This window comes from Alligator sinensis, unplaced genomic scaffold (genome assembly GCF_000455745.1).
Source record: "Alligator sinensis unplaced genomic scaffold, ASM45574v1 scaffold74_2, whole genome shotgun sequence".
Classification (NCBI taxonomy): domain Eukaryota; kingdom Metazoa; phylum Chordata; order Crocodylia; family Alligatoridae; genus Alligator; species Alligator sinensis.
In genome coordinates this window covers 1285604-1299448 of record NW_005841931.1, presented here as the reverse complement: position 1 = coordinate 1299448, position 13845 = coordinate 1285604, and the positions used below count along the sequence as shown (strand labels likewise).

General features: G+C 42.7%; 1 protein-coding gene across 5 annotated transcripts in view; it reads left to right on the top strand.

Moving 5' to 3' along the window:
* The window catches only part of MYBPC1 (myosin binding protein C, slow type), a 111552-nt gene that overhangs the window by 75303 nt on the left and 22404 nt on the right, over positions 1–13845 (top strand). For all 5 annotated transcript variants that reach the window (XM_014517912.2, XM_006019523.3, XM_006019525.3 and 2 more), the window contains 4 exons: positions 1346–1534; positions 3718–3852; positions 11840–12007; positions 12891–12979. In XM_014517912.2, the coding sequence (XP_014373398.1) occupies positions 1346–1534; positions 3718–3852; positions 11840–12007; positions 12891–12979 (581 nt within the window). The remainder of the gene's footprint in view (positions 1–1345; positions 1535–3717; positions 3853–11839; positions 12008–12890; positions 12980–13845) is intronic.

Here is a 13845-nt window from a genome sequence, read left to right as displayed (position 1 = left end):
GAATTATTCACCCCTGTCCCTGCCATACTCACTCCTGCACTGTGGGGATTGTACCATGACCTGGTTTGGCCAGGGCCCCATTCACCATGAATGGGGCCCTGGCTGGGCTGGGTCGTGGGACAATCAGAGTTCAGCAACTCATCCAGGGACATGGGTGGGTGGTTCCCGCTGCTGGATGCACCGTGGGGGAGCCAAGGGGGAGAGGCATGGGCCCCACCCCTTGGCTCCCCTGCACCACACCCCTGGACAAGCTGCCGGGCTCCGATTGTCCCACAGTGCAGGAGGGAGAGGGGCAGGGGCAGTGGTGAATGATTTGCCTCTGCCCCACTCCCTCCTGCACTGTGAGGGTCTCGATCCCCAGCCCCACTCCCTCCCTCCCTCACCACTCTGGGGGTGGGGGGAAAATTGAGTCCCCTGCGGTGGGGGAGGGAGTGAGGCAGGGGTGAGTGGGGCCCCAGCTGGGATGGGTGGTGGGATAGGCAGAGGCCTAAGGGGCACCACTTAGCCCAGCTGGGGTCCCACTCACCCAGTCCCTGCTCCTGCCTGTGTCCCGCTTCCTCCTTCACTGTAGGGGCCTTGATCTGCACCCTGCACACGGCACTTTCCCCTCCCCCACAGACTTACCTGCAGGCGGGGGGCGGGGGGAGGCAAATGCATGCGCACACTCAGCCCCCTGAAATAACTTTTTCTCCCCCTGCCTAAGCAGCACCTGCCGCTGCTCCAGCCCCAACCCCATTCCCCCATTCGCTCCCTCACCGCAGGGGCCTTGATCTGCCCCCCAACCCTTAAAAAGAAGAAAAAAATATAAAAGGGTACATGAGCTGAAACTTTGAGACAGGAGGGGTACACTTGTTAAAAATGTTGAAAACCCCTCTCTTAGATGACTGAGTTTAGTGAGAAACTTGCATATTTTTTAGCATAAACACCAAATCTGAAGACTATTCTTTTTGTGTGTTAGCACGGAGACACAGGAAAGTAGGTGATGAGTTCCTAAGCATCTTGGAGTATATTAAAGCACATGGGAGTTAGGAGAGCTCAGAAGCTGGTAGGGCTAACCCCTTACTAATTTTGAGTTAAATACTGCTGTGTTACAAAGCTAAGTTTAATGTTTTTGAGGGGAGGTGGGGAAGAAAACCTAATTTTACAATCAGAAAGCCTTCATTTGTAAAAAACTAAGACAGTTACATGTAAGTCACCCAGGGATCAGAAAGTGATATAGATTTGTATATAGAAAAAGGGTTAGTGGCCACCTAGAAAGATGACATTGATTTGTAGCTGATTTTATAAACACTGAGCTACTGGCTAGTTCTTTATTTAATCTTATACCACTTTGTTTGGTCAATAGGATATTTCATTGAAAGGAAAAAGAAACAAAGCTCCAGGTGGATGAGACTTAATTTTGAACTAATTAAAGAAACAACTTTTGAACCAAAGAAGATGATTGAAGGTGTTGCTTATGAGGTCCGTGTATTTGCTGTTAATGCAGTTGGAACTTCCAAACCAAGTCTGCCTTCAAAGCCTTTTACTCCCTTAGGTGAGTAAATGTGAATATAGAAATATCTATGTATTTAGAAAATTAGTGTATGTATCATATTATGATTATTTTACGACTGTAGAGACCTAGTTATGGACCATGACACCACTGTGCTAGTTACTGTACAAACACAGAGCAAAAGGACTGTCTCTGTCTCAAAGAGCTTACAGTCCAAGACAGCAATTTTCAGCCTGTAGTCTGTGAACCCCTGGGGGTCCACAGATTATTTCTAAGAGGCCCATGAAATATGACTATGATCAATCAAAAGAATGTGAATTATAAATACATTTATAATTCATAGGGGTCCACACCTCTATTTGAAATTTAAAAAGGGATCCACACCTCCATTCAAAATTTGTAGGGGTCTGCAAATGTATAAAGGTAGAAAACCACTAGTCTAATACAAAAGACAACAAATAGTTAAGATGGGCAAATACAAGGAAACAGTAAAATAATACTGATCCACATGAAAAGCAGTGGTTTATGAACTTTAAAGAGCAACAGCCAAAAGTCCTAACTTTATGCATCCAATGTGTTCTTTATAAAGCTTTAGAGTGCTTTAGGTGGTAGGTCAAACTTGTGACATACAGCTTACATAATTATAGATCAGACACAGCTTTCATTTCTAGGTATGTTCTTTAGAAAACTTTTACATTTTAGAAACAACCAGACTCTGGAAACAAATGAAAAGTCAGGAGGAAAACAAAGTACGCTGAGTAGCTCAATGGCTTGTGTTTCATGCCATGTGAAGATCTGAGTTTCGTTCAAGCTTACCCCTTTAGTGTTTATCCTTAATTCTTGTATAATGCTATTCAATTACAAGAAATGTATGCAAGCATTACCAAATAATTCTCACAACACCTTTTGATACAAACGGGCGTTAACTCCAAAGGGCAAACAAGTTAAGTGATTCACCTAAAATCACACAATAAACTAAGCAGCAGAATTAGGATCAGGAATTAAAGAGCTTCTGGATTCTAGTTCATGCTTTGTTCACCACTCCTGCTAAGAAAGCTTGCTATATCTATACTACTTGAGCCAACTCACAGGCCTGCTTTCTAGCCCTAACATACTGACCACCTCAGCCTCCCCACACCTGGGGAGCATGCCAGCCTGTTCCCAGTAGCCCTTCTGAGAATCACAGACCAAGGCTAAGCTTCCTCTAAGCCTGCCACTCTCTGAGTCACGTTCAGTAATTATCCAAGTGCTACAGCCAAGCCCCCAAGTGGCCCTCCTCCACCCCTCTTCCTGGCTTTAGTGCCCATGATTAGAGCCAATCCCAGGAGAGACAAGTCATAGGCATGACTTCTAGAAAGTGACTGCTCGAATATCCTGTTCCTCTCCAGTGAAGCCCTTCTAGGAATCATTCTGCTCACTACTTGTCTTTCCCTCTGTGCTTCATGTATGGAGAGCAGCAGAATAATAGGGGTGAGGGAAGGATACCTTTTTGTTTCAGGGTAGTTTAGGGTGAGCTTTCAATTCTCCCCACAGCAGAAGTATAGGCATACTCAGATTTCTTACTAAGGAGGCGTAACCTGATTTCAACATCCTTTCAAAGTGTAAATTGTGTCTAACCGTACAGTAAATAGTCTTGCAAACTTTTTTTTATGCAGTAGTTTAACATCTAGGGACCCTAGTCATGGATAAGGAGCTTATTTTAGCCTAATCTCAGTAGAGCTAAAGGTTATTGATACAGAAAGGCAAGCTTGCCTCTTTACATAGAAGCAGGTTATCAAATGGTTCTGACAAAACACAAAATCCTATTATTATAAGCACCATAGTCCAGGAGGAGATTTCTGCCTGATGCAAAGGACAATCAAAACCCTGTGAAATAGTAAGGAGAGAGTGCTGGTGCAGCAGTGCCTTCTGTTTTTCTGAGAGGAGAAATATGATATAATGGGGAATTTCATGCCTGTCCAAATATACTTCAGTGCTGCAGAGTCTGTCAGGTGGTGTACTTGGTAGGGAGACAGACTTCATCTATTGGGCAGGGGTATCTTACTCCTTAATAGGACCGAATAAAACATGAACATTTCACAAAAGAGAGACATACAGCCTTAACCTCTCAGATATCGATGCCCTAGAACCTATGGTGTCATTTGGGGAAGGAGTTAGAAGATTACCATTTATTGTACATCATAAATGCCAACTTTAATGCTAATACATTGTTTCCTTATTTTTAGCTGTCACCAGTCCACCAACGATGCTGGCTGTTGATGGAGTAACTGATTCTACAGTGACAATGAAATGGCGGCCACCAGACCATATTGGAGCAGCAGGTTTAGATGGCTATATTGTAGAGTACTGCTTTGAAGGAAGTAAGTGACAACAGCTATAGTATGCTCCTAGCACTTAAAATAAGTGGAAAGGGAAATTTAAAAAAATTTCCTAATCTAAAAAATACTCTCCTAATCTGGAGAGTAGAGGAAATTAAAAACCCCCATTGGGACTAATTCTGCATGAAGGCCAGTCATATGGGAATAGTATAGCCTGCAGTAAACAAACCTGTTTGAAATGCCCACCAAAGGGTTTCCCTATGTTTGAAAACAATCATGGCTTGAGGTCCCTTCCAGCCCTGATGTCTATGAAATCTATGGGATGTCCTCAAATGCCACATCAAGATACAGAGGTTCTGCTATGCTATAAAATGGAAAAGGTCTGAAGCCACCACATTCAGATCTGGATTTAGAGTTCCCGCAACATTCAAAGGGCTATGCTATGCCCTGTGGTTCTGCTATGCTATAAAATGGAAAAGGTCTGAAGCCACCAAATTCAGATCTGGATTTAGAGTTCCCTCAACATTCAAAGGGCTTGGGGTCCAGGATTTTTTGTTCAGTCTGTCTTGAAAACAGAGGTGAACACATGGATAAGAACAATGTAAGTGTGCAAAGGGGAAAAAAAGCTCAGTCAAGAAAAATAATGTGAGAAGGAGAAATGCAAACAATTTGTACCATACAAGTAGCAGTATTAGTGTATCAAGTGTTCACATAGTAGAACCTTTATATACACACTTCCCAGCTACATACTTAGAGGAATCTTTCCACTAATATAAAGCTGGAGTGTGGGTTCAAAAAGAAACTAAGACCAATGTCATTTGGACAGGTAAGCAACAGTTGACATAATGGAATACAGAAAATTTCATTACCATGTGCATCTAAGATGATTAATTGTGGAGCCACTAAAACAGTGGTTCTCAACCTTTTTCCTACCAGGAACCATTGACAAAGATCCATGGCTTATCCCAAACTACACCCCACTGGCCCTGTCGGTGCCCAACCCCCAGTCCCCTGCCACCTGGGCCATGCTAGTGTCCCTCAATCCCAACCCAGCTCAGCTGAAGGGATCCCCAGCTACCCCAATCCTGCTCAGGCCGGAGCAGCAGTTGAGCAAATCCAGCCCTGGCACGGGCTGGAGGGAGGGGGAGGAGAGGCCTGTGGCACCCCCCCTGGGCTGGTGCTGCAGCACCACACCAGGTACCCTGGTCTTGGCTCCTCCCACCTGCAAGCAATGTCTCCCAGCCACCCCACCCCTGCGAGCATAGGCACTGGCCTTGGTGGCACCAGCCCAGCCAAGCAGCTCTCCCCCACCCCCTTCCCCTGCTGGAAGGGGCAGGCAACTTCCCACTACTCCTCTGCCTTGCCACAACTCACAATCCTTTAAAATAGGGGTTGTCAACCAGGGGTACACATACCCCTGGGGGTACTTGAGAAGGCCCTAGGGGGTACACGCAGGCGGCCGGATACAGAGCACTGCCACACACTATCCCACGCTGCTGCACAGGTGCCACCTGCCCAGCCAGATGCAGGGGAAGATCACATGGAGTGGTGACCACCGCTCCACGTTCACCTGCACACCGCACCGCCCCCTGCTCCATGTCCGGCAGGGCGATACCCCAGCTACCAGGGGTACATTGATCCAAAAAGGTTGAAAACCCCTGCTTTAAAATATTCTTGTGACCCACTGTTGGGTCGCTGCCCACGGGTTGAGAAACGTGATCTAAAAGAAGTTCTTCCAGAAATATTTGAATATTTAAAGGAGTGGGATGCAAATATGTTCACTGTGACCATTTGTTGATATTAACTATATTGTAAATCTAAATGCTGGTTCAAATGTATTGTGCAAGTTTCTATAAATCAAGGACAGAGAGGACATTTAAATTAACAGAAAGTTTCCATGGATGCACTCTATGGGATTCAGCCTGAACACAAGAGATAATACAGAACAGAAATTGTGGCCCGACATTTAGGTTTCAAGTATCAGAGGAAAACAAGAGTACAAAGAAAGCAGCCTGATTCAGCGAGAAGCAGAGTGCGTTCAATTCTCATGCAACTCAATGAAAAGAGTACTTTCTGAAAGTACTCAGCACCTTGAAGTCATTATCCATAAGGAACAGGAACAGAGTGAAAGATGCTCACAGGCCTGCTGCAGATAACATAAAACAGGCATAACTGGAGCAGTTTTCCTTCTTATATGGTAGGAGAGAGATGGGAAAGATTTGGAAAGAGGAAAAACACAACACTAGGTCCAGATGCAGCAAATACATACAATACTCATATATTCCTATAACAGTTCCATTGAACAATCATGGATATTTTTAAAAAGCTTTTTGAAATCTACTGGGATAAGAAGTCAATTGGTGATTTAATTATATTATGGGACATTGTATATGATGTCCTTGGCCTGTAAACATAGCTCCCATTAAAGTCCTTTCAAGTGTTGTGAAAAAAAAACCTCTATGACATTGTGTAGCCACACTGTATAACAAGACAAGAAATTCTCTGGAACCAAGTTAGAGGGTCAATACATTGTTTATGATATTACCAACTATAATACTAACAGGAATCTTCCAAGTCTATATTTAAAGGTGCAGCAAAAAAAAATATCTTTGTATGCCTGTTAAACAGAACAAATTTTTTACTTTTTTTTCAGATAGGTTTAAAACATAAGAAGATACAACAAAATAACAGTTGAATCTGTCATTTTGGTGTTACCCACCTCAGATAAAATACAATATATATAATGTATTTTACATAGCTTTTTGTGTTTATGTATATCTATATATGCCTCTTATAAAATACAATACATGCAATGTATTTTACATAGCTTTTTGTGTGTTTATGTATATCTATATATGCCTCACATATATACATATGCATCTATATATACACAATCAGTATTACTTATGTATATATATAATATATATTAGTAACATTTAGGAAGCCAGCTTAATAGAAAATAAAAAAATATAGGAATTTAACTAACTATGCATACATTTTTCTTCATTCTGTCTTTTTGCTTTCTTTTCAGTATTTTCATGTCTCTCTTCTTCAGTCTTTTTCCAATATCTTTTTATTCTCTCAGACTAATTTTTTCTATGTTTAATAATTCCTTATATTTCAAGTTTCATATGACCATCTCTTTCATCTGTTCTTTTATTTTCCAGTTCTGACTTTCTAGACTCTTGCTAATTTCTTCAGTTGTGTTGTCTCACTCAGTCTCTCTTTTTGCCTTTGAACACAAGGATTTTTTTTAATCATAGGAATTTTAGAAAAAGTCATTAGGTGGTCAAGGGGAGCAGGGCAAAATTCATAGTAATATATCATTTAGAATTGTCAGGTGGTGTAGATCTCAAATTGTTTCCCACCATCTGTTTTCCCTTTTCCTGAATCTTACAATTGGATATGCACAGGTGAGCCCCTGTACCTGTTCAAAGACTCATTGGCTTCAATTAGAGCCCCTGTAGATATAAGCATGCTCCCACCATACCATCTATTTGGTATGACTATCTGGAACTGAACTTGCACTATGATAATATGAAAGAAATTTTAACACAGTAGATCTCATACTAAAACCCATTTTTAATATCTAACTTGATTCTCTTTTAAAGATATTTTGTGGTCATCTTCTCCTTCTACTTCCTCCTTCTCCTCTTCCTCCCTCAAAGGAGAGAGAAGCCTCATCAATCCTGGAGAACATATACCTTACTTTATTGACCTGCTTCCTTGTGTCAAGTCAGCATTAGTAAAAGGTTTCCCTTCTATCTACTTTAGTTAAGTGTATTCTTTCCCTCAGACCTTTCTCATGCCTTGTATAGACTCTCATTGTTTCCTTTCTTTCAGTACTTCTCTCCTCTCAGTTTCCTTCTTTTTTTCCCCCCATATACTATATTTCCTTTTTTATCTCATCCTTACTCCCTCACCTTTTATTTTATTATTGTCTCTCTCAAAGTCTCCTTTGTCCTCTCCCTTTTCTGGACTACGATCAGACCAAAAACTATCCTATGTCTTCTGTTTCAGCACCATGAATACCTCTCATCTTCTGACTCTTCAAGTATAATAACACTGCAGCCTGGGTAGCTTGCACCCACACTCAAAGTTGTAGCTAATCGAAAGAACAGGTTGTTTCTCTCACCTAAAGCCAAGGTGTTCATCTAAGTTGAGAGAGGACATCATTTCTGTTCCTGAGCACAAACTGATCATTATTAGGAATTGAGACTCTTTCCTGAACTGCTGTGAGATTTTTGGTGTAGATGTTCAAATGAAGTGAAGTAAATGCCTTGCTGTGCATAGGTCCACATACTCGCTGGCACTTTCTAGCCTTCTAAGGCCATGTGTAGACATTATGTTTTTCTAAGTTTGATCCAAACTACAGCCATCACTATATACACATGGACATCTGCGGTCTGAATTAAAACTGACTCCAGTCCAAATTAACTAATCCTCATTGAATGAGAATTAAAATTAATGCAGACTAGGGCAGTCCTAATTCGGCAATTTAAACTGTATTACTTAACATGCATATACAGTGTTGCTTTTAGGAAAAACAGTCTGTGTGATGTGAATCAATTAACACAGTTTAGAAAATAGGGAGCACATCTACAAATGGCCTAAGAGTTTTAGTTAGTAACTACATAGTCCAGGGGAAAAGCAAGGCTGTGGTCTGTAAAGAAAAACAAAACAAGACAGATATCTGACCAAGAGAAGAGAGCACAATAATCACTCTCTTGAATTGTCCTTTTTTGGTTCAGTCAACTCATGTCTCTTCCTTCTTTATTCTATTCTTTCCTCTCATCATGTGGTTGGCATTGCAGTTTAAGTAAACCACACAAGAAATGAGGTAAGCTGCTCTGCTTACCTAGATGAATAGGCATAGCTTTATCCTACTGCCAGCACCCAGAAGCAGTTTGTCTGTTAGCTCTCCAACCACTCCAAATAGATTCCCTCCATCTCCAAGCTGCAGTATATATCTTTGCATACTAACAGGGAATGCTAACTACTGACACAACGCTCCTTCTGTGTGAAAGTGGGTGTCTCTGATTAATTGTAATGATGGACTCTCACAAGGTATATCAGCAGATCTCTCTGATGACATGGCGGAGACAACTTATAACCTGGAAGGTATGGCATTCAATCAAGATTATAACCTTTTCATGTACAGGGACATATTCTTGAAAGCAGAACTGGGTTTGGGGGGCAACAGTCTATAAAACCTGCTATATTACTTACCTTTAGGTAGTTGTAGATGCATTATTCACTTGCGTGGAAAGGGGTTCAGGAAACTGAGCCTTTGACCACAACTTGTGTTAGAAACTAGGGGCACCTATATATAAACAGCGAGACTGTTCCAATGCGCTCGATTAATCAAGTCCACTGGACAGTGATAATTACCGTGCTCCTGCAGACTCCAACATCTTGTATATCAGCATCCCTGCACTTAAAAATGGCAGCAGCGGCACTTTATCTATAGCTTGTTCAAAAAGCTTTAGATAAAGTGCCTCCGCTGCCATTTTTAAGTGCAGGGACGCTGATACACAAGCTGCTCTGGGCGCTTTAATTAGAGCAGCTCTTGGAGTCCCTCTAATTAAAGCACTCCCCCCCCACCCCCCCCGCAACTCCTGGAGCACATGTATAAATGCCCTAGAAGAACAAGCTTTAAACATAGCTGTGTTTAATGTCTTCCTAAGAGTGGGATCCACATGTGTAAAATTGTGTCACGGTATTGTGCAATAACTCTGCAGTTCACAAAATTGTTACTAATATTCAGTGCCAATATTATAGTGCAATATTTTTTATCTTTATTAGACATGGAATGCGCTGTTAACTATTGACTTGTCACTGTAGAAATCTGACTCTGAATGTCATAATGCCAGAGGTTTTTAAGTGATCCAGATTTAGAGGACAGGCAGGGCTTGATGGGAAACACTGCACCATTTCTAATCAGGACTTTTCTAAAAGTCTGTCTTTTAGTATTGGATCCACAAATGATATGTAATTGCATTACAGTGATGAAAAAAAAATAGGAAAACTGGAGTCATTTGAAGGATTTTGATAAACCTTGTCTTTTTAAAAGGGGCTAGGAGGGAGTCTTTTTTTCATTTCATTCCTATTTCTTACCATTCTAAAAGAGCTAAATTAGCAAATAGGGCCATATGTAGATGAAACAAGGGGCGTGTGTACACGACACTTTAAAGCAGGCTAAATGCTTTTGCACCACTTTAATGGTGTTGGTGTTTGCACGCCTTGGAGGGGTATTGCGCATTAATTCCAGCCACCATAGGAAATTTGGCAGTGTAATGCACCTTAAATAACATGGGGCACAGCAAACTAAAACTCCTTCAAGGAGTTTTAGTTTGCTGCCCCTACAGCTGTGGAGCGAAACACCGGGCTCCGTGCAACTTTGTGGCTCTGCACAAAGCCCTGCAGGCACCCTGGGAAAGCAAGCTCCACCCAAGAAAACTGGCAAGCCTGATCTCCCCCCCCAACTCCGAGCCTGCCTGCCTTCCTGAGCTGCACGGAGGCCCAGTGCTTCCCTCTGTGGCTGTGGTGCCCCCAGAGGCCACCTGAGCCAGGTGCCTATGTGCGGGTGCTGCCTGGTGGGGAACCGCCACAGCCACAGAGGGAAGCACCAGCCCCTTCTGCAGCCCAGGGACTGCTCTGCCAGCCGGCAGCTCACCCTTCTCTCCCCGCCGGAGAGGCAGGTAAGTCAGCAGGGTGTGTGCACAACACAGGAGTTTAATCTGCCCTAAATTGAAGTGGTGTTTTTTAAACCCACCGTTTCAATTTAGGGCCCCCATTTTGTCTACACACGCCTTAATAATTAGCATTAGAACTAAAAACAGCATATAGAGCACCTTTACCATGCTGAGATCTCAGAGCACTCTACAAAGACTGGCGAAGATCATTATCTCCATTTTGCATGTGTGCAAGGAGCTTTTGTGACTAGCCTTAGGAAGTCAGCAGCCAACACATCAGTGGAACCCAGATCTCCTGATGTCCTAATGCCCAATTTGGTGGGGGGGGAATCTATCCATGGACTAAGTTACCTGCAAAGGAAGAAAATTGGTGCTTCATAAAGAGCACATCTATATCAGACAGGCAGCATTTTTACTGGGTGAATAGTACTGAGCACCCTTGAAGTCAACCTTAAAATTCCCCATTTAGACCAATGCTGAGTGCTTTTGAAAAATCCCTCTCTAAATGGTGCTGCCCTGACTAGCGTTAAGCAAATGGGGAAACAGCCCTTGGTGGAACGGCGGTGAAGAGTCCCAACAGCAGGACTCTGCTGAAAGGCAGCCTCCTCTTTCATCAGTCAAAGCCCCCAAAGGGACACAGGGCTCCTAAGGACCAGGAACACTTAGGGCAGAAGGTCACTTGAGAAAACCTCCTGCCCCATCCCTTCCCCCTCCTTGGTGCTCTGTGTTATCTAATTTAATCAATACCTGGGACTCGGACTGGGACTGGCTGGAGGAGAGCGAGAGAGAGAGAAAGGGAGAGGTAACAAGAGCTCATGTAGTAGGGAGTAAAAGGAGTGATTTAGGCAGGATCATCCCTACTTGTAGACAGGGGCCCTGATGGTCAAAGAGCAGAAGCTGAACACTTCTGGAAAATCAGGCCACTTCAAAGGGTCTCAGATGAACCCTGAAAAAACTGGAGCACTCAGAGTAGCAGTTCTTACCTGGAGTGCCCCTGGGCTTCATTAATCTAGAGAAAGGTGTGAAGGAGCAGGGGAAAAGGAAGGACTGCCTCTGCCTGCATCTGCTGAAGGTGCTGCTAAATTCAATGAAGTTATGGAGGGGGTGCCTTGAGTCTAAAAGGGTTGAAAAGCACTGCCCTACATATTCCTTCAGTGATTAATCTGAATCATTTCAATGTGATAGTGTAATTAGAAAAATAAATTAGAGTCAATCAACAGCAGTTTCAGAACAATTATTCACTGTAGTGTAAGTTTTCTTGTTGGAGCATTAGTTACATATATTATTCTCTGTTTTTCTCTCTCTCTTTCTCTCTTTTCTTTTCCCAAAACCAGCGGAAGAGTGGATAGTGGCTAACCCGGAAATGACAGACAAAACAAGGTTCACCATCACTGACCTGCCAACTGAATCGAAGATCTTTGTAAGAGTAAAAGCGGTGAATGCTGCTGGTGAAAGCGACCCTAGGTTACACCCACAGCCCATTTTAGTCAAACAAGTTATAGGTAAGCTCCTCAAGGATTTCTCATCTCTCACCTATATTCTAGACCCATTCCTGCCTCCTCCTTTCATGTGACTAATACCTGCTTGTAGTTGGAAACTGCAATGCACTATCACCTGCTAAAGCTTGTGTATGGTTGTGAATTTTTTTTCTGAAAAAAGGCCTCTTTAAGGTGTCCCAGGCTAGGAACCCCAAATCTGAGGCATCCCAATCTGCTTGTCACTTTTGAAAAACATATTAAGATACATTCCAGTACTGCTGATGGTGCTTACCAGCCCTGTAAAATTCAGTGCTGAAATTAAAACCATAGAATTTTAAGCTTGGAAGTGACCTCCAACATCATCTAGTCCAAGCCCCTGAACAAATGGAGGATACATTATGCCAAAACCATTCCTATCAAGTATTCAGTTTGAGATTCTATACCTTCCAGGGCAGTTTTTTCCACTGTCCTGCTGTTCTGATAATCAGGTAGGCATTTTTTTCCCCTGAGATTTACTCAAAATCTTCTTTCCTGTAATTTAAACCCACTACTTCATGTCTTGTCCTGTAGCAAGAGAGAATAGTTGTTCTCTCCCTTCTTGATGGTAGCAGTCATGTCCCCACTTAATCTCATTTTCTCAAAACTAAATGTACTAAGTGTACTCTCAACCTTTCCTTGTATGACTTGCCCTCAGAATCATTTCATCATCTTTATTGTTCAGCTCTGGAGCCACTCTAGTTTCTCTATAACCTTTTTAAAATACTGAGAGCCACACACAACTGCACACACTACTCCAGCTCAGGCCTTAACAAAGTACAGTTGTATTATCACCTTCTGTGTCTTGCGTACAGTATTCCTGTATCATTAAACACATGCATACACACAAGCTTTTCTTTTCTTTTCTTAGAACCTCCAAAGATTCGTCTACCAAGGCACTTAAAGCAAACTTATATTCGAAGGGTTGGAGAAGCTGTGAATCTTGTTATTCCTTTCCAGGTAAGAAATAAAGACAGAGATATTAAAGCTCATTTATGTTATATTGCAAGTTTTTGAACTGCATGTGTTATAATTTTGGGGCATTGAGTTAAATTAAGCAGAAATGGAAATACTTGGAGAGTCACTACAGGTTCAGGCTTTTCCTGCCTTCTGAATGAAGTTATTTTTCACCAATGACAAATGTTTGTAGCTATCATACAGCTGCTGATCCATTGTTTGTTGTACATAAAATGCCCAGAAACCCTTACAATGGACCAACCTTACACACAATGATCATACAGCACTTGGTTATTGCAACAAACAGACATTGACTTTAATGAGACAGTTTCTAAGGTTGGATTGTAATATTTAATAGCTTGTCCTGCTTCTGGGAGGCAATATGAAGTGAAATTATCCAGGCAGCAATTGTGTGCAGCAGTACACCTGTGGAGGTGTCACTTGAAATTTTGGTGCCCTGGGTTGTAGGGTTACATGCCAAGGGCCAGAGGGTGAAGGACAGAGGGTGACCCCAGCTGCTACTACTTCTGCTGCTACAGTGCTATCTTCCCCCAGACTGGGTGCTGTTTCTGCCACCACTGATGCATGGGCTCCCTGCATTCTAGTGGCGGCTACTGCTGTAGCCACCACACAGGGTCCCTGTACAGGCTATTCCTATTACCACCACAGACTAGGTTTCCCAGGGCCCAACATCATTCTGAACCCTCTCTAAATCAGTGCTCGGACTGGTGTCCCACTCACCCACCCTTACTTTATGCTACGGAGCCTCTGTATGCTTCTCAGGAGCAAAGCTGATAATAGCAGGATAATTTGCTGTGCAGTAAAGCATCACTGTCTACATGTGCATGGCATTTAGGGTGCAGTAGACT